Source organism: Oryctolagus cuniculus, chromosome 13, assembly GCF_051225735.1.
Source record: "Oryctolagus cuniculus isolate XC-2025 breed Fujian yellow rabbit chromosome 13, ASM5122573v1, whole genome shotgun sequence".
In the NCBI taxonomy this organism is placed as follows: Eukaryota; Metazoa; Chordata; class Mammalia; order Lagomorpha; family Leporidae; genus Oryctolagus; species Oryctolagus cuniculus.
Genome location: NC_142879.1, coordinates 50,813,853 through 50,834,096, shown reverse-complemented (window position 1 = coordinate 50,834,096; position 20,244 = coordinate 50,813,853). Strand labels below are relative to the sequence as shown.

The window sequence follows — 20,244 nt, the reverse complement described above, 5'->3', positions numbered from 1 at the left end:
AAGAACTGAATGAATGAATTTTAGCAGACTTTCACACATCCCCATATGTGTGTGTGTGTGTGTGTGTGTGTGTGTGTGTGTGAGAGAGAGAGAGAGAGAGAGAGAAGAGGGAGGGGAGACAGTGAACAGTTGATTGATTAATAAAAGCCCCTAAGAAAGCCATTTTTAAAAAGTTCTCAATAGTTCAATGAGAGAAACAACAATCAAGCATGAGTGATTAATGTCCCATTCTAACAATTCCAAATCAAATCTATAAGTGGCAGGCACATCTTACTAAAGACACCAGGACAGAAAAACTAAAAGATACCTCTTCTTAGCAAAGAGCAGAACCTGCAACTGCGGGACTCTCCAGGAGGAAGGGCATATCTGCAAGGGTCTAGCACTCAGGGGCGGGGTTGCACACAGCTCCCTGACTCCTGCTCTCAGGATGCCCATCTCAAAGTCTAGCTTCCTCTCTGCCTCCAAAGAAAGACAAGCTTCAGAAACTTGGATGGCAGGAAACATGAACCTAAAACCCAAGTGATTCCCCACTTTCTTGAGAAAGGTGCTTCTTTATGAGTATTTGTAACATCCAGGTGGAATGAAGGTGAAACACACACCCACGGTTAGGACTTGATAGTGGCAGCCACAGGCACAGCCTGCCAACCTATTCCCTGTGCCCCAAAGAAAATGTGTTTCTATGACGTTCAGTGACTACTGGGTTGCATCCAGGACTCACTCGTCCTGCCCTCATGGGTGATTTGAGCTTAGTGAGGATAGCAGGGCTCACAAGCCTGGCTGGAGAACTGGAGCTGGGAGGCTAATTGCCTGACAGCTTTGGCCGCCCCAGGTTTGTTGGCACTTCCAATCCTGTGTGCAGGGTGACCTGGAAAAGAAAACAGGATAACCAAGGGTGGGTGGGAAGGCAGCCACAGCCACATGCAGTGTCCTCTGTTTGCCTGAAGGCTGCTCCATGTCATTACTGTGCTGTTACTATGCCGTTCAGTATCACTGAGGTCCATGTTGGTTGGTGCCTCTTCCCTCGTAGTGAGAGTCACACAGCTGACTGTGTGGGCCGTGGAGACCCCAGGCAAAGTCACTGCATGTGCTGCAGCAGGTGCTAGTCTCATGACCACAGATTTGGGTCTGCTCTCCTCCCATGGGCCTCCTCCCTTACCTATTGCTGTTCTATTAACCCTGTGGGCCAACAGCCCATATTTCAGGTTGCCTTAAATCCAGTTTGCAAATGGGTGGAAGGCAAATACAATCCAGAAGTAATTGATGGGCATCTAATGGGCATCACAAAGCAGGACCCTGCCTCACCTCACTCCCACCCTGGCAAGGGTTAGGGGGAAAGCAGGGAGGGAACTCTGCTAGAGGAAAAAGATAGAATCCCCATGTTTCTCTCCCTCTTGTACCCTCGGGGCTCTCCCTTTGTCTCTGTTTCTAGCCTTCTGAGCCATCAGAACTCCCTAGCACTGGGCCCCAAACTGAGCTCTGCTTCGCCACAGCTGCTGCCTTAGGGTCCCTGCTTGTTCAAGATGAACAAGTCAACAGCAGAGCAGCCCATCTCCAGGGAATGCCCAGGGCAGGCTGATGGGTGGCCCCTCTGTCAGGCCGTATGGGCAGCAGCAGGGAGCAGCAGGCCCGCTCTGGCCCACCACGGCTCATGGTACCTGCACGTTGCGATTGAGGCTGAGGGCTGGCATGAAGACACCGTCCACATGGCTGAAGGCTGTGGGGCCCTGCTGCTGCCCATTGATAAAGAAGGTCAGGGTGTGCTTATTCAGGTCCAGCAGCACGCCGACGGTGGCCCCCTTGCACACACCACCTTCTGTCCTGCGAAGAGAAGCCCCAGGAAGACATGTCACCACACTGAGCCCAGGATGTAGAGGACAACTCAGAAGAATTCATTCAGAAATACAGGGAACACCCTCTCCAAAAACCAGAGCCCAACAGGTGGTGGCAGGGAGCTGGTTTTCTGAGGATATGCCTTTGCTCGCAGTGCACACCCCCTGTCAACTGGCCACAAATGAAGTCTCACCCTAGAGGAACCAGGTGGATCAACCCCTTCTGTCTGACGGTATCTGAAACCTGCACTCCAGGGGACTCAGGCTTTGATGAGTGGGTTTCATTTGAAACTATGGAGCTGGGGCCAGTGCTGCGGCGTAGCGGGTGAAGCCACCACCTGCAGTGCCGGCATCCCATATGGGTGCGAGTTTGAGTCCCAGCTGTTCCACTTCTGATTGAGCTCTCTGCTGTGGCCTGGGAAAGCAGTAGAAGATGGCCCAAGTCCTTGGGCCCCTGCACCCACATGGGAGACCCGGAAGAAGCTCTTGGCTCCTGGCTTCAGATTGGCGCAGCTCCGACTGTTGTGGCCATCTAGGGAGTAAACCAGCAGATGGAAGACCTTTCTCTGTCTTTCTGCCTCTCCTCCTCTCTCTGTGTAACTCTGACTTTCAAATAAATAAATACATCTTAAAAAAAATTATGGAGCATGGAGCATGGTAGGGAAGCTGTCTTAACCTGCCAAGGAAAAGAACTAACTCGGTGCCCTTATGGTTTTAGCCCAGTGAGGACGCTTTGCCTGAGAGTGATACAGACCTCCAGGACTTCAGAGAATGCTGAAAGCTCCCACCCCACCCCCTTCAGCAACACTTCCCAGAAACAGCCCGGGGACCCCTGGAAGGTGGCACATGGTTGAATTGAAAATCAGGGCCTCTGGGCCACCATCCCACGGTCACCCTGAGAATGTCAATTGTGGGTCTCTCGATAAATCCTGGTGCTACTGCATTTCGTGGATGGTGAGAATTCCTATCCACTAGATGGAGGTAGATCTTTACAGGAGCTTCACTCTCCCAGCAGAGCCTTGGCTGACCTTGCCTCCTCCCTGAGCTTCCCTTGGCTTAGGGCTGAGGTCTCAGTGTGGCTTAGGGCTCAGTTCTGGTCACAAAACCATATTTGTCCTTGATCAGCTGGAGGCAGCTGCAGTTGGGTAGGATGCCGAGAGAGGTGAGCGGTGACAAGGGTCACCACAGGAAGTCTCAAGGAGGAACTGGTGGGCTGACTGCAAGAGATTCTTGACACCGGGCTGTTGATGCTTTCTGGGCCCTGACCACAGGGGGCGGTAGTGACCAGTCAGCCGTGAAGGAAATGTGCTTTTCTCTCAAGCATAGCTAGCTCAGTGCAGGGAAGTGAAGGCCCCATGATTCTCAATACCCTGCACACTCCTGCCCGGACTTCTGGGACCGTGCTCACTGCCCCCGCTCTGCATATGAGGTGTGGGAGGGGCACGCAAATAGGGGCACATTCCTCCCCCTGGATTTTCCGGCTCCACTTTCTTCCTGCTCCTCCCACCAAGGCACTAAGAAGCAGGCAAGAGCAGCAAAGGTCCAAGAAGTGCCTTCCAGCCCACTGAGGATGCGAGTCTGTGGCCAACGTCCAGGAAGGTTGAGTTTTCACCCCACAAGGCAGGGGTTGGAATCCTGAATTAAACCCTGACAACACAGTTAACTCACCGTGTGATGTGGACTGTTGCCTAAACTTTCTAAGCCTCAGTCTCATAATCTGTAAAAGGGTGATGATAATAGCAGTTTTGTGGGAGTCAATGAAATAAAATATATCAGGTGATTCCTGTGGCTTCAGGCACAAAGTAAGGATTCAATAAATTTATTTTATTTAGTTATAACTCACAGTAGCAAACAATGCATCTAGGTGCCAGAAGCGTTGGAGCTGGTGCACCTGGACTCAGCCCATCTGGCACTGAGGCTGCTGCAGAAGGGGTAGAACCAGCCTGCAGCGCCTGGGTAGCCTGTAGCAGCCAGTCAGCATACAGCACCTGGTCAACCTGCAGGCCTGGGCACAGGATGCAGAGGGACAGAGTGCTCGCCCCTCACCTGGGCCCCCGGAGAGAAAGGCACTGCCAGTGGAAAGGCTGGTGGGGAGGCAGGTCCTGAGGCCCTCACCAGCCCCGACCTGGCTTCTTCCCAGACAATCTGGATCCTCCCACCCAGGGGAAGGTATCCCTGGGGATGTTTCTAGGAGCTGCGGGTGGTTCCAGGGCACTCAGAGGCTCCAGGACGGACTTTGCCTGCAGCTAAGGCCCAGAGAGATTGGCTCCTTGAGGTTTCCCACCCCTTCTGGCTGGGAAGATGGCTCCTAGCATACCAGAATGGAGGCTCCGCATGGAGGCGGCAGCCCCAGGCAGCCACGACTTCCACTCTCTGTTTCTAGGTTCCTTGGCCAGTGGTGGCCTTGGGGGTTCTCTGTCCCCTCACCCCTGTCCCCTACACATAGGCCAGGTGTGAGCACAGAGTCCCAGGGGAAAGGCAAAGAGGACTAAGCTATGTTGGGAGTGCAGGGGTGGGGGGTGGGGAGCTCCGCCTTCTGTGTCTGAGGTGAAAGACCAACCCACACCCCTAACCCCAGCCAAGTCCCTGGGAGAAGCCCAGGCCTGGGGGCATCTGCCCAGAGCAGCTCTTGGGCTGCCTTACCCCCTGCCTTCCTGCCCTGGGGACCCAGTAGTGATGTGGGCCTGTCTGTCTCCTCCAGGACTTGAGTCACCTGTGTCCACCCAGGTGTCACCACTCCTGGGCTCAGCCTCTCTTCAGGGTAAAGTGGCAGCTGAGGGCACCGTGGGCAGACTCGTTCACAGTGAGTACCCAGCGTGCCTTCCCCTCTCAGGCCCATCCTACTGAGGACACTGCCTTGGCTCAAAGCCCACGTGAGACCAAGCAGTGGTAGGGATCACTCTAGGCAAATGACCTGCAGTGGCAATACATCTACTCCCTCTGTGGAGGGTACCTGTAAATGTTCTGCAGCAACTCAAGCCTGGGTTGACAGCTGTAAAGGAAAGTGGAGCCGAAGCAGGAAGAAAGCCACTAGCAAGGTATCCAGCAGAATTCCTCTTTGGGCTGGTGCTGTCTTAATCTTCAGTATATAGTCTCATTTGGGCTACAGGTAAATGATCACTTCTACCTGTTCAGCATCAAAGCCACCTGGAAACTGGAGACCAAAGTGGCTGAAAACACCTCCACCCTTCCCAGTGTCTGGCCTGGGGATGACAGGAGGAGACCCTGTCCTACAGGGTCCTCATTCATAAACACCCCACATTCACAGAGGTTAGGGCAGGGCTGTGCGCACCTGTTCGTGTGGGAGTTGCAGTGCATGAACCAGCTGCGGTTGTTGTCCACGTACATGGCCCAGGCCTTGTCGTCCTTGCCCAGCATCATGTCCTTGACCACGCTGGCCCTGGCCACTCCGAAGGCAGGATCGGGGTGGTTGTCATACCGGTCCACGTGCAGCTCCCAGTAGTGCACGCCCTTGGAGAAGGCAGCTGTGCCTAGCACCACTCGATCATCATAGCTGCTACAGGTGGCTGTCTGGTTGTCATTGGATAAAATGATGTCCCGGTGCCCAGAGTTGGGGTCAAATGTGAACCAGGCCACTGGAAAAGAAGGAAGGAAGAGCAGCAGGGTCAGGTGATAGAATTCACTCGTAGTCTCAGGCATAGAGACACAGACTCACTCGATTCAGAAAGAAGACGCCCAGCATTGAATTGTCTTCCTGTGTGATTACCACACAGCTGTGCAGGCATGCATGTACTCACACGCACACTGCCTGCTCTGTGTTCACCCGAGTTCCCAGCCTCAGGAACTCACACTAGCTGAGGGCCATAGACATTCAGGCCTCAAAGCCTCAAATCTAGATGCATGTCAGAGTCTTGGTTTCTAACACCTTTCCTTCCCAATGCTCAAACACTGTTACAAGTTAAGGAGGAAGTAGACATCAGGACTCACCTCACGGGTGGGAGACTTAAGCCATTCAGAGGTAAAGCGATATGGCCAAGCTCAATCTGCAGCTCATCAGGTATCACCCCTTTCTGCTCACCAAGTCCCGCAGGCTGTGGAAAGTGGGGCTTTTACTCCAACATTATGACTATAACACACATGGGAAGGATGGCCCTTCTCTAGGCCGGACAGTCCTAGCAGCAGAAAGCTAGTGGACACTGCAGGGTGTATAAAATGAGTCTGCAGGCCACACCATTTTCAGAAAAGCATCCCTAGCCACCCTTTGACACCTTTGTCTGCTCTGGTTCATTCTTCTTGGCCCCTGGAAGACCACACAGGTGTGTCATGTTTTTCTCATGGCAATCAGAAGATACACTGGACTTAAGGATGACAAGAAATGCAGGGTTAGCACTGTCCTTAGAACCATCAGGGAGTAGGAAGCATTGCCCCTGTAACCCTGCGGGGCGATGCCACATGCAGCAGGCCTGTCTTTGTAATGTGGTATTTATTTATATCATCACTCCTCACTAAGGACTTAGATGATTAAATTTCCACTGAATAGTCATGGGCGTTCATTATCTAAAATCTATAAGCATGCAGTTAAGTGTATAAACCATCAGTTCTGCATTGCTGTGCTGGGTATCTGAGGGATGTGTTCCTACTACACGAAAAGCTCTAGTAGAGGGACCAGTGTGTCCCACCCTGACAGCCAGGTGGCATTCCTCTCTGCTCACCACTCAGCCCTTCAGAAACAGAAGTTTGGGTCTCCTGAGCCACTCCACAATTAGCCCCCTTTCTAGCAAAATGGAGTGGGGGGATGTTTGTTTCTATTGTGGCTTGCTGGGAGGAGGATGTGGGCAAGGAGTAGGGACAAGGCTGGCAACAGGTGGATGCACCTTATCTGGCCCCTCTTTGCCTCCAGTCCCTCCCCATCTTAAGCAGCTGATAGTTTTTCACTGGTCTAAAGGATAAAATGTGGGTTGGACCTGGGAGCCCACTTTGCTACTTTGTGAGCCCACCCATGGTCCCAGTAGTGCACGCCTTGGAGAACACGGCCATGCCCATTACCACCTGGTTGTCGTAGCTGCTGTAGATGGCCATCTGGGCTACTAAAAGACTCTAGTGCTCACCATCGGATGTCTGCAGGACAACAGTTTTGCTGTAAGGCCCAACGCCAGAGGAGTTGAAAGCTTTGACCCTGGCATTGTAGGTGCTGTTGAAGTGAAGACCATCAATTGTACACAGGGTCTCCTTGCCAACGTACACTTCCTGAAAGACAGGCAAGCCTGCTCATTATGCTATATCATTTGGAAAATTCTTCTTAGCACACAGTTGCTGGGAACACATTGATATTAAAGATGCTATTGTCCCAGTAGAAGTTACTAAGCAAGAGAAATTCCAGTAAGTTGTGGCCAGGACACAAACATTGTCCAAACTGGGCACAAAGCCCTTCCTAGCAGCTGCCCAGCTCCTCTGCCATGAAGCTCAGAGGTATACAGTTGTAGGGGATGGACCCTAGGGAGGCAGGGACTACATATCAGCAGTCAACTGGGGCACCACTCAGGAGTGTCCTATCTCTGCTAAGTTAGACCCTGGAGCCCGTGGGGACACCCACTCCCCATTCTTCCTGCCCTGAGATCAGTATCTTTTTCTCCTTGGCCCTCCTAGGGTTTCTGTTTTCCTAGAGTGGTGGGCATTTCTGCATTGGACCCCAAAGTTTCTTCTCTATGTGTTTACTTTGCACTCCATTTGTTTCACTTATTATCCTAAGATATCAATAGTAGCTGTGTGCCAGGCATTATATTTGCAGATATGCAGACAGGGAGTACTGATACAGCTATTTTTCCAAGTCTTATATTCTCATATTTTTCAAACAAAAAAATGAAACACCATGTACATACATCCCTTTGAGAGAAACTAAAGGAATGTTAACCTGCAGCAAGGTTTAGTAAATGGGTACAACTCCTCAGGAGAAGAAAGGCAGGAGTTTTTATGATGGCAATGGTTTCTTGGTATGAGTCTTTACGAGTCTTCTTGATCTGAAATGGGACAGCTTATGCTCCGTGGTATGCACATCCACCATGAATCCCCTGTGTGAAATCTCAAGATAGTACTCTATTAGGGTCTGGGTTGGAGAGGAGAGCTGTCCCAGGGTTTCTAGAAGATGCATGTCAGGCTCACTAAGAGACTTCATTGTCCCACAGCAGTCATCAAGCATGGATGTCGATTGTCACCCAATTCAACAGCCATTTACCAAGCAAGCTCTGCACACCCTGTGCCTTGCCAGGTACGTGAGGGCCAGAGAAGGCTTCCTCTTCTCCAGATGCATGTAACTCTTCAAACAGGTGAAATAATGAGTGAAAGAGATAGGCCAAGGTGTGACAAAATCTGTTAAGGAAATGTGTCACTGAGTGAGGAGAGAGTGTGTGAGGAAGCATCAAAGACTCAACTAGGGTTGGGGATAACTGGGGAAGGAGGTGTGTGTAGGTGGTACTTTCTCTGAGCTCTTCCCTAGTCCCACAGCAAAGTGATCTGGAATATTCTATACAATGGACTCCTCTGCCTGCAGGCTCTGGCCAGATCCAGCCCTGGGTAGGGAAGCCCCATATCCCACCAACCCAGGATGGCCAGTCCTCCTTGTCTTTGCAGCCAATGCTCTCTCAAGGTGGAATCAGGGCTAAGGGCAGCCCCACAGGTAGCTCCACCTTTGGCCTCCTGACTTGGACCCCTCAAACGAGCAGCAAGCTCACCCGGAACTGGCCCCCATCGCCGTCATCCAGCTCCAGGATGTAGCCATCCACAGGGCTGTGGGTGAAGGGTGGCATCCTCCAGGCCAGGGTGACACTGTTGTTGCGGGTGCAGCACTTCTCGAGCTGCAGCAGGGGGACGGGCGGCACTGTGGGGACACGAACTCACTCGGGTTAGTGCATGGTGCCCCCCATGGCCCCAGCCAAATTCCCATCACCCTCATTGCACAGGGTAAGGAGACTCATTTCTGCCCCTGGCCACCGAGGTGGTCACTCCCACTCTGTGCACTTCTCAGGTCTAGAGAATGTCCTGGAATCCCAGCAGGCCATGCAGATGGGCCTATCCCTCTGAGCCTGTGACCCTAAGGAAACACACCCTGTTTCCCACCCACCCACTGAAAAGCACTGGTTTTGACCCTATGGTCTGTGAGAAGCACATGAGTTCCAACAGGGTCCACATTCCAGGTGTCAGCCAGCCTGTGCAGACCCTCTCTGCAGGGCCACCAATCAAGTGAGAGCCAGCCCTGGGAATGGGGGCCTTTGGCTGGAAACACTGAAAAGGTCGAAGAACCAGATCTGGGCAAGGGAAGCAACCTCAGAGCACTGGGCAGTCAACCCAAGCGTGTAGGGATGGGAATCTCTCTACTATGGTGAGAGTAGGAAAAATATTTTTTTTTCAGCTCAATGCAGGCTCAATAGATTTTAGAAATAGATATATTCCACCCTTTTTTTTTAAATCTTTGGGTGAAAATGGCAACATTAGCTTTGTAAAAACTACGTATTTCAATGTGGCTCTGAGAATTAGGATGTTTTCTTCCAGGTTTAACGGATGATTTAGCTGGGTGAAGCCCCTGACTTGATCGTGGACTCGGTCCCAGGGCTGACTGTCAGCTGGCAAATTCTAGGAGTCCTATCTCTATTCCCTGGGCTTTGCTGCTCCGCTCCCTGCTCCCTCTCTCAACCCTGAAATCCTATCTGCCAGGAGTGTGTGGAGCAGCCCCAAGCCTCTTCCACCACACCTCCACTCCCCAGGGCAACCCCTCCCACTCTGTTGCAGCTCCCCCACCAGTCCAGGCTCCCTCTGCCCGGGGCACTGGCACCACACTGCAGGACTGCGTCTCATTCACGCCCCGGGCAGGTGGTGTTTCCAAACCTCACCCAAGGTGCAAACTGTATGGAAGTAAGCAGGAGGATGTGCAAGAGGCTAGTTTTTCCTTTTGTTTAAAAATGGCCACCTATTCTGCAGGTGAGGACTTCCTGAATTCACAGATTCTGCAGGTGTAGCCCTCAGTCCACAAAAAGCCAAGCAGCTTTATTCCCCCTCTGGAATGTTCCTGGGCATCGCTGGAGAGGCAGCACATAGAACAGCACTCTGCTCTGGCCATCACTTGCAAATGTTATAACCAAGGCAAGTTGTACAAACTTGATATAATCCTTTGCTGTGCGCCCCTTTGGCTCCCAGAAGCCACCTCTTGCTATCCTCATCTCATTCATTCTGCCCCCCCCCCCTTTTTTTTTTTTTTGACAGGCAGAGTGGACAGTGAGAGAGACAGAGAGAAAGGTCTTCCCTTTCTGTTGGTTCACCCCCCAATGGCTGTTGCAGCCGGCGCACCATGCTGATCCAAAGCCAGGAGCCAGGTGCTTCCTCCTGGTCTCCCATGCGGGTGCAGGGCCCAAGCACTTGGGCCATCCTCCACTGCCTTCCCAGGCCACAGCAGAGAGCTGGACTGGAAGAGGGGCAACCGGGACAGAATCTGGTGCCCTGACTGGGACTAGAACCCGGGGTGCCGGCGCCACAGGCGGAGGATTAGCCTATTGAGCCATGGCGCCGGCCTCATTCTGCTCTTACCTATGACCTGGCTCTTCTTGGAACGCAGAAAACTTATTCCTGTCTTAGGGCTTTTGCCATTTGCCATCCCTCTGATGCCTGCAATGTTGTTCCCCTAGATTATGTCTCCTTCTCCCCCATCCCTCCTACTCTTCCTCCTTCTTTCCTTTTCTACCCTACTTTATAATGCACCCTCCAATATCCGCTGGTGCCCACTTCTTCTTTTTCTTCATAACACCTGCCACTGCCAGATATTATATCATAGATTTGTCTGCATATTATTTCCTTTTCTAGGATAGAAGCTTACTTTCAGGTGGGAGTTTGTAGACTTGTTTCCTGCTGCCTCCAGAGCACCAGGTGCATGGTGGACACTCTCAAAGTGTCTCTAAATGAGCAAATGATCCTTGCTTTGCGAACGAGAAAGCTCAGATGGGGTGTTTCTACTCCAGCTCACACAGTCAGAGATGGCTGAGCCAGCTCTTGAACCTAGACCTGTAACTCCAGCATCCCTCCCCTCCCACTCTGCCACACTCCGTGTGTCACAGGCCTCCAATGGCACCAAGCTGCCCCCTCAGACTGGATGCCTCTTTGGAAAGAAGCACTGACTGAACTGGGGCCAACCACGGCTCACCCCTACATTTCATCTGAATGAAGTCCAGCTGGTGGATGGCCTGCAGCAGCGGCTCACTGTCCAAGGTCAGGTCGAACTCTGCAGACACTTTGGGCTCCAGGGCTCCTTTGACCCACTGTTCCTGAGACACCTGCACACGCTTGATCAGAGCATCTGAGATCTTAAAGGGAAGCACAGAGTTCAAAGTTTCAATCTACAAAGGGAAAACTCTGCAGCCAGTGGTGAGGGAGGGGTGGGAGCTTTGTCCAGGCTCAGAGCCTGGATGGGCTGCACTGTGTGTGCTCTCAAGTCATGGCAGAGAGTACATGGCCCCCGCCCTTGCAACACTGATGGTACAAAAATGCATTTCATTGTTTCCATCATATTTGAAATGTACAATCATGTTAAATATAAAGCAGCATTTTCTATTTAAAGACGTTGGGCCAAACCCAACGTAAATGATGCTTTTCTAAAATATACAGAAGTACCTTTCATTATATCTCTTTTGTTAGATCTAGTATTTTGCAAAGTGAAATGTACTAGGAGTTTGTCCCAGGGCCTGAAGAAAGGTAATATCACATCTACAGAGTTTGGAACTCTGTTCCCCACTGGTGTGTGTCCTCCAAGTTGTTCTGTAGCTTCCGTTCCAAACTCTGACTACACGACATTCTTGCTGGAAAGTCCTGCTTATCAGACACTTGCGTTTGTCCCTGCAGAGCCCAGATCCCATGCTCCCCGCTTAGGGAATAATCAAGAGGATTTCTCATTTCCCCCATAGACATAGCTGAATCGTTGCCATGTTCTGAGAGTTACTCATGACCCCGAGTCAGCCTGAATGCTGGCGAGATGACTCCCAGAAGGCTAAGCTGTCTCTGTGGACAACTGGTCACTGACCAACTCTGCAGAATTCTGCCCAGTGAGGGAAGGGGCCATGAAGGATCTGCCATTCACTTCTATCCAGCTTGTTTGGCAAAGATTGTCCTTTTCTGTTTGTGGGGAAGATGTTTAAAGGGTTGATGTGAAATTGGGGTCACAGCTAGTGAATCAGAGCCAGGGTGAAAATCCAGGTCTTCTGAAATCACTGAGCAAAGGTGAATCTACTCAACTCCAAGGCAAGGAAGACTCTTTCCTAAAACTTGAGCTAGCTTAGGGAGTGGTGGTGGAGTTGGAGGAAGCCCTGTGTCCTTGGTGGGGCTGGCTCACCTGTAGGAACCCAGAGGCGTCATTCTCCTTGATCACCTCCAGGCAGTACTCCATCAGCCCTGTGGACTGGCGCAGCTTCAATGTGCAGTGATTGATCTGGTCCCAAACCATCTGCAATGGAAAGTTTCCTCTAAGCAACCATCCCATCGGAGGAGGAGCAGCCAGGCTGCACTGAGAGTCACAGATCCACTGCGTAGGCAGCGCTGAAGAGATGGTGCTACCTGGACCAACTTGCACCCACTCCTTCCTAAGCCCCGTGTGTCCTTTTTAGTGGGGAATAAATGACGACGCTCCCCGGCATGCAAGGCCACAACACCCAACACTGTCCACTTTCTAACCTTTGAGCAGTAATGCAGAGAAAGGACAAAATCTGAACTTCTCTCTAGAGGAGAGTTCAACAGGTCACTTTGGACCTACTGGTGGTCATGGTAACTCAATGGCCTTAGCTACTTCCTTTATAAACCATGAGTCCTCTCCAATTCTCATTTCTTCTTTCTTTCAAAGTAATATTTTCTAATGCAGTTGGGAAAGTCTCTAGTATAGATGGAGCTCTTCAGACAATAACAGTTCTTAATCATTTCATAGTGTTCATAGGCCTCTGCCCGAGAAAGGTTCTCAGTGTGCATGGTGTGTGTGTGTGTGTGTGTACATATGATTATACACATGAGACATCAGAGAGAACCTGAAGAACAGAAGACCTGAGCAGAGCCAGGCCTTTTCAATATGATTGATTACTTCTGTCCTACAATATTAAAACGAGGAGTCCCTTAGAAAGAAAGAAGAGCTTAGAGAAGGTGGGCTTCTAACTTGCAAGCAGTAGGGTACAGGTTGTGGGCTGGCTTCGGTCAAGTCACGAGAGTGTTACTGAACCAGCTGGGTTAGCCTTCCTTGCCTCAGTCACTGATTCACTCAATAAGGATTCACCCAGTGCCTGTTGCATGGTGGACCCCTCGCTGGATGTGGAGGCTGTACCAGGGGTAGCTGTGCCGCTCACTCAGGTGCCTACCTTCATTTTGTGCTCTCTCTCTTTAGTCACCTTGGTGAGAAGCTTGGCTTTCTGCCGGGTCAAAGCATCAACCAGAGCGTCGCACTGAGCCACCAAGCAGGCTTCATAGTCCAGGCCATTTTCCTGGGGGTAGAGGGGTGGGGAGAAGCGGAGAGCTTTAGGGAGAAGACGACAGAATCTGGTGAGTGCTACCCACAATTTTTTAAGTATTTCAGAGAATGGAGAATTTCATCCCAGGATTGCCTATAAGGTTGTTAAGTTGGAAGCAATATAAATGTGATTTGGGGGTTGGGGCTGTGGTGCAGCAGGTTAAAGCCCCTAGCCCGCAGTGCTGGCATCTCATATGGGTGCTGGTTCGAGTCCCGGCTGCTCCAATTCCCATCCAGCTGGGAAAGCAGTAGAAGATGGCACGAGTGCTTGGGCCCCTGCATCCACATAGGAGACTTGGAAGAAGCTCCTGGCTCCTGGCTTTGGATCAGCTCAGCTCTGGCCATTGCAGTCATTTGGGGAGTGAACCAGTGGATAGAAGACCTGTCTGTCTGTCTCTCCCTCTCTCTGTAACTGTCTTTCAAATAAATAAATAAATATTTAAAAGCAATAAAAATAAATGTGAATTGGGGGAGTGCACTGTGAATTTCAGCGTGTCTGTATCATGGAGCTGCCTGTAGTCATTCAAACCTGAGCACTTCTAATGCCATAGGAAGTGCTCAGGAAAGACCACTAGGGAGGAAAACAGGCAAGGAGCAAGATGTGCACAGTATAATCCCATACATAGTGTGTGTGTGTGTGTGTGTGTGTGTCACTAATGTAATGGAACAACACATGTCAAAATGGTGGAAGGGTTCACCTCAGGTAGTGGAATATTGGTGGGCCTTTTCTTTATTCTATTTTTCCTTACTTTACAAAATTCCTGTAACCCTTACGTTTGCTTTTTATGACCAGAAAAAAAAAAAAGAAAGAAAGAAAAGAAATGGAAAAGTGCTCAGGCTGTAGGGTCTGTTTGAATTTTAGAAAAAGAATCCTTCTGGATCTCTAAGGACAATGCGCATTCAGACCTCACGTTACGGGCTGGAGATTACGTCCCTTGAAATTGCTACGTTGAAGTGTTCACCTCCAGTATCTTTTTTTTTTTTTTTTTTTTGACAGGCAGAGTGGACAGTGAGAGACAGAGAGAAAGGTCTTCCTTTGCCGTTGGTTCACCCTCCAATGGCCGCCGCGGCCGGCGCGCTGCGGCCGGCGCACCGCGCTGATCCGATGGCAGGAGCCAGGAGCCAGGTGCTTTTCCTGGTCTCCCATGGGGTGCAGGCCCAAGCACCTGGGCCATCCTCCACTGCACTCCCGGGCCACAGCAGAGAGCTGGCCTGGAAGAGGGGCAACCGGGACAGAATCCAGTGCCCCAACCGGGACTAGAACCCAGTGTGCCAGCGCTGCAAGGCGGAGGATTAGCCCAGTGAGCCGCGGCGCCGGCCCACCTCCAGTATCTTAGAATGTGATTATATTTGGAGACAAAGCCTTAAAACATGTTTAAAAACTTACTTTTTTTTTTTTTTTTAAGTTTTGGAAAGGCAGTAAGAGAGAGACATGTAAACAGAGAGAGGGCTTCTAACCACTGACTGACTCGCTAACTCCCCAAATGCCCACAACAGCCAGGGCTGTGCCAGAAAGAAGTGAGGAGGCTGGAACTCAACCCACATCTTCCGGTTGGGTGGCAGAAACCCAAGTACTTGAGTTATCTTCTGCTTTCCCCCAGAGTGCACATTAGCAGGAAGCTGGATCAGAAGTGGAGGAGCCGGGGCTCTCACTAGGTATTCCGATACGGGGTGCGAGCATCCCAAGTAGCAAGCTAACTGCAGTGCCAAATGCCTGCCCCTCCCTGATTTTTTACTGGTAATTGTATTAAGGGGCAATACTCTTTCCTTTAATATTAACTCGGATTAATATGAATATATTAATTTAAAGCCATAAGACACAGTATAACACTTTCTAAAAATACAATTAAGAGTGGCTAAAGTGCTTTAATGTTTTCAGTAAACAAAAATAATAAATTTAATTTAATTATGACATAATATCTCAAATGCAAATGCCTGACTTAAGCAAGCAAACAGCCTATGATAATTTCTAGTTTGGCAGAGTGAAAATATGTTTTTAATCCTCTTTAGACCTTATTTTATATAATCCAATTGTTTTCAGGTAGATTTGGAATGATTCCCTTTGTTTATTTTTTAAAAAGATTTTCATCTGAAAGGCAGAGTTACAAGGAGCTGGAGGAGCAGGGATCTTCCATCTGTTTGTTCACTCCCCAAAATGGCCACAACAGCTGGGGCTGTGTTGGGCCAAATCCAGAAGTCTGGAACTTCATCCAGGACTCCTACATGGGTGGCAGGGGTCCTAGTACTTGACTCATCCTCCACTCCTCTTCCAGGTGTAGTGGTGGGGAGCGGGATGGAAAGTAGAGCAGCCCAGATTCATATGGGATGCCAGTGTCACAGGCAGCGGCTTAAACCATTGCTCCATAACGCCAGCCCCTGAATCCATTTGTTTTTACCATCATCTTTCTTACGTATTCCATACATGCATGAGTCTCTGCCTCTCATAATAGTGTCTGCTGCAGTGATTGAAATAATACAAATAGCAAGGACTATGTCCTGCTTTCCTTGATTTCTAGCAAGTCACCAGTCTCTGCAGGCATACCCACAGCAAGGCTTGTAGGATGGTCTAAAACTTCTAACATGATGGCCAATTTTAAAAAGGGGAGAATGACACAGGGTAATAAAATTGTTATATAATAAATAGCCTTAGCCACTTATGCTACAAAATTTTTACACTTAAAAAAACCTTTTCAATATTAAGTGATGGGCTTATTGTAGCTCAAATACCTAAACATTAAATATCTTAAAATTAACAGCAAAAATTTAACATTCCAACTGGAGTACAGCTTGCAGGAGATACCTGTAAAAGTGATCTGTTGTCTAAACTAGAACACTGATCGAGACCACTTCATGAGGAAGAAAACGTGTTTCATAATCAGTTCTATTTTCCTTGTTAGATTTTTAAAATTTACTTGAAATGCAGAGAAAGGGGGAGACAGAGAGATCTTTTATCTGCTGGTTTACTCCCAAATGCCCTCAACAGTCACAGCTGGGCCAGGCCAAAGACAGGAGCCCAGAACTCAATCTGGGCCTCCCACGAGGGTGGCAGGGGCCCAGGCACTTGAGCCATTACCTGCTGCCTTCCAGGGAGTGCACTGCAGGAATGCTGGATTGGAAGCAGAGCCAGGACTTGAACCCAGGGGCTCCAATATGGGATGTGGGCAACCCAAGCATCAAGTGCTGTGCCAAGTGCTTGCCTCAGCTGTTCTTAATGACTGTGGTTGCATGCCCGAAAAGAAATTGCTAAAAAAAAAAATCTTCTCTTTGGCTAAACAACAAGACCTGGCCTATGATTCAGAGGGAATAATCAGAGCATGAAAATGAAGCACATTACACTAATCTTGGCTTCTAGAAAATAAGAATTCATTTTTTAGTGTTTTATTTATTTTAAAACTCAAAACAGAACAAATTCCAGCTTAGGGTTTGTTTGTTTGTTTGTTTGTTTTTTTAAAGATTTATTTCTTTGAAAGGCAGAATCACAGAGAGGCAGAGGCAGAAAGAGAGAGAGGTCTTCCATCCATTGGTTCATTCCCTAAACGGCCACAATGGCCAGAGCTGAACCAGCCCAAAACCAGGAGCCAGGAGATTCCTCCAGGTCTCCCATGCGGGTGCAGGGCCCAAGCACTTGGGCCATCCTCCACTGCTTTCCCAGGCCATAGCAGAGAGCTGGACTGGAAGAGGAGCAACCAGGACTCAAACCAGCACCCATATGGGATGCCGGTGCTGCAGGCAGTGGTTTTACCTGCTATGCCAGAGCACTGCCCCCCAGCTTAGGTTTTCTTGGAGACTAATATTTGCATCTTGGGGATTCAAACCACAATGTTGCTTAAGAGTTCTCTGTATATCACTGCAAAGAACATCAAACCACCATCTTCTACAACTCATAAAGGGTTATTTTTTATTCTTAAGATTTTAGATTTACTAGACAGCCTGTATTTGAGTATACATGTGGATCATGCTACACACAGAAAATAAATGTTTCCAAAGTAGCCTTTGTTCAGGAACTGCTCATAAATATTTCTCCTGATTGTCAGATCATTGCTGTAATAGGTTGACTAATGTAGACGTATAAAACAGAAAATGGGTTCAAGCAAGCACTGTATATTAGTGGCTTAAGTGGCCTATTCCCATGGGAGAGCACTCAGAATTACTTTGTCCTGTGGGCTCTGAGGCAATGAGAACCCATTCTAGTCATCAACTTATCTACCTCTCTGATACACAGTCTGGCACAGATACTGAATTCATTCTGCCAAATTCTGTCATCTTTTAGGGGCTGGACATATTCATGGGTTAGCATCTTAGCTCTCTTCTGTTGATGAACAGAGGACTTCAGTTTGTAGGACTGCCAATTCCAGCGTCTTCTCCAAGGGAAAACTAAGTTAATTGTACTTTATAAGTTTTCATTTTACAAAAGTGTTCAGAAGTCAGCTTGGGTTGTGATATATTTGTCTCTGATATTGTGGGGAGCAACTGAGACTAGACTAAATTACTGGAACTAGGACTAATTCTATGCATCTGCTCTCCCACAATATGGCTCTGGGGAGGAGCAAACAACTACGCAGCTGCCTCATCAGTTTGACTGATAAGCTGCAGGAGCTGATCCTGCTCCTGATTGGAGGAGAGCAGCGTACTCGGCATGTGGGTAGCAGAGTTGGGATTGGTGGAAGAGGACTATAAAGGAGGAGAGAGACAACATGCACCAGGAACATCTGAAGGAACACCTGAGGAACATCTGAGCAACCCCCGAGAGAGCCGGCCGCTGGTGTGCCGCTCCTCCGCGGAAGCGGGGAAAGCGGCCGGGGGTGCCGCCCCTCCACGGAGGTGGAGGGGACGGCAGCTAACCCGGGACGGTGTCGTTCCTCCGCGAGTGAGGGCCGGCAGCTAACCCGGGAAGGGCCGAGCAGACAAAAGAACAGCGCAGGGTCCTGTGTCGTTCCTCTGCGAATGGGGGAGTGACAGATACAGTCTTCAAATTCTCTCCTTTTTCACCCTGTCACTGGAAGAGAATCTAATGGATGGAAGAGCTTCCTTAACCATTTGTTTTTTACTTCTTTCCATGTAGATGTTAAGGTAATCACCGAAGCTTTATCCAGAAGTTGCCTAAAGACTTCCCTCTTCTTTTTGGTAAGTGCTTCAGTCTGTTCATGAAGTTTCTCCCTCTTACCTGACAAAGAGCTACATCTACATTCCCAGGGATCTTTTTGGAGATCAAGCCATGCCACGTCTGAGGGACATCCCTTAGTAACCATGAGAGTAACGCGGAAGGGTTGTTCAAGAAAGTTCCAGAGTATCTCCTGAAGTCAGAATATGTCCAGGCTTACATCTAATCATGCTTTAGAAAACCAGGTTTACTGATATATAATCCATATCCCATTCATTTAAATGTAATTCAACATATTTGAATATACTCATGGAGTTGTGCAACACCATAATCTAATTAGCATATTTTCATGACCCTGAAAGGAAACCCCATATCTATCAGTAGTTACTCTCCATTCCATCCACAACCATGGACAACCTTTAATCTTTCTACCCATTCTGTATATTTCATAGGAATGGAATTACTTAATAAGAGATCTTTTGTGACTGGTTTCTTTGACTTAACAATGTTATCGAGGTTCATCAGTTTGCATCCCTTTTTATTGCCAAATAAAATCTTATTGTATTAATATGCCATGATTTGTCCACATATCGGTTGATGAATCTTTTGATTATTTCTACATTATGAATAGTGCTATGAATATTCATGTACAAGTTTTTTTATAGTCATGTTTCTTTTTTAAAGATTTATGTATTTATTTTGAAAGTCAGAGAGAGATCTTTCATCTGCTAGTTCACTTCCCAGATGGCTGCAACAGCCAGTGCTGGGCTAGGCTGAAGCGAGCAGCCAGAAGCTTCATCCAGGCCTCCCATGTGGGTGGTGGGGACGCAAATACTTGGTCCATCTTCCACTGCTTTTCCTAGTCTGGGAAAAGGGAGCTGGGTCAAAAGTGGAGCAGCTGGGAGTCGAACCAACTCCCATATGAGATGAAGGCATCGCAGGCGACGACTTTACCCACTATACTATAATGCCGCCCCTAGACATGTTTTCAGTTCTCTTGGTTATAGGTCTAGGAATAGAATTGCTAACCCATACAGTAACTCCATGTTTAACTCTTGAGGCACTGGCAGTCTGTTTCGCGTACATTTTACATTCTCATCAGTAACGGGGTTTCCATTTCTCCACATCTTCCCCAACGTTTAATATTTCCCTAATTATAACCATGGTAGTGGAAGTGATGTACAATACCATTGTGGTTTTGATTTGTATTTCCTTGGTGATTAACTGACTTGAGAATCTTTTCATGTGCTAGCTGCCCATTTGTTGCAGTTTTTTATTTAAAAACAAAACAAAACAAAACAAAAAACTGTTGATACATCCAAAACTGCTATCCTGAAAGGGTATGTTTTTCAGTGCTAAGGCAATTGTTTTGATAAGCTTTATTGTTTTTTTGTTGTTGTTGTTGCACTTTGCAATACACCAGGCTCATTTTCTGATAGTTTACTCAAGTATTGTACATACAAATGGTTCAACTTGGCTTTGAGCTGCCCATTGTTAAGCCTCAACTCAACAAAACACATGGAGACTTTGAAAATCCTTCAGAACGATGCTACAGTTAAGATTTTGCTAAAGCACCTGTTTTTTCTAATTCCTCGAGCTACCCATTTCCTTGAATGATCATCATCCAGACTGTATCCTCTTTGGTGGCACTTTTGTTTCTTTTGAATTCTTCCCTTGCCCAGTCCTTCAGGTATTTGTGATCAGAATCATTTGGAACCTGCCAAGCCCCTTGAAAAATCCTTTTGTAGAGGAAACTTGTTGCTTTCTCCTGAACTGCTTTAGTGTTAAGAGTCACTAGAGTTAAGTGGGACATGGCCACGGCCACCAGACAG

The 20,244-nt window shown here is 48.7% G+C and overlaps 1 protein-coding gene across 2 annotated transcripts in view; it reads right to left on the bottom strand.

The window, feature by feature from the left end:
• Window positions 1-661: 661 nt before the first annotated feature.
• TRIM67 (tripartite motif containing 67) overlaps window positions 662-20,244 on the bottom strand; it is a 46,936-nt gene continuing 27,353 nt past the window's right edge. The window contains exons 4-11 of one of the 2 annotated variants that reach the window (XM_008268263.5): window positions 13,163-13,285; window positions 12,157-12,267; window positions 10,975-11,134; window positions 8,519-8,664; window positions 6,899-7,037; window positions 5,122-5,425; window positions 1,656-1,818; window positions 662-865 (exon numbers count right to left, since the gene is read on the bottom strand). In XM_008268263.5, the coding sequence (XP_008266485.1) occupies window positions 800-865; window positions 1,656-1,818; window positions 5,122-5,425; window positions 6,899-7,037; window positions 8,519-8,664; window positions 10,975-11,134; window positions 12,157-12,267; window positions 13,163-13,285 (1,212 nt within the window). In that variant the 3' untranslated portion in view covers window positions 662-799. The remainder of the gene's footprint in view (window positions 866-1,655; window positions 1,819-5,121; window positions 5,426-6,898; window positions 7,038-8,518; window positions 8,665-10,974; window positions 11,135-12,156; window positions 12,268-13,162; window positions 13,286-20,244) is intronic. The other variant, XM_002717376.6, reaches the window with a different exon arrangement.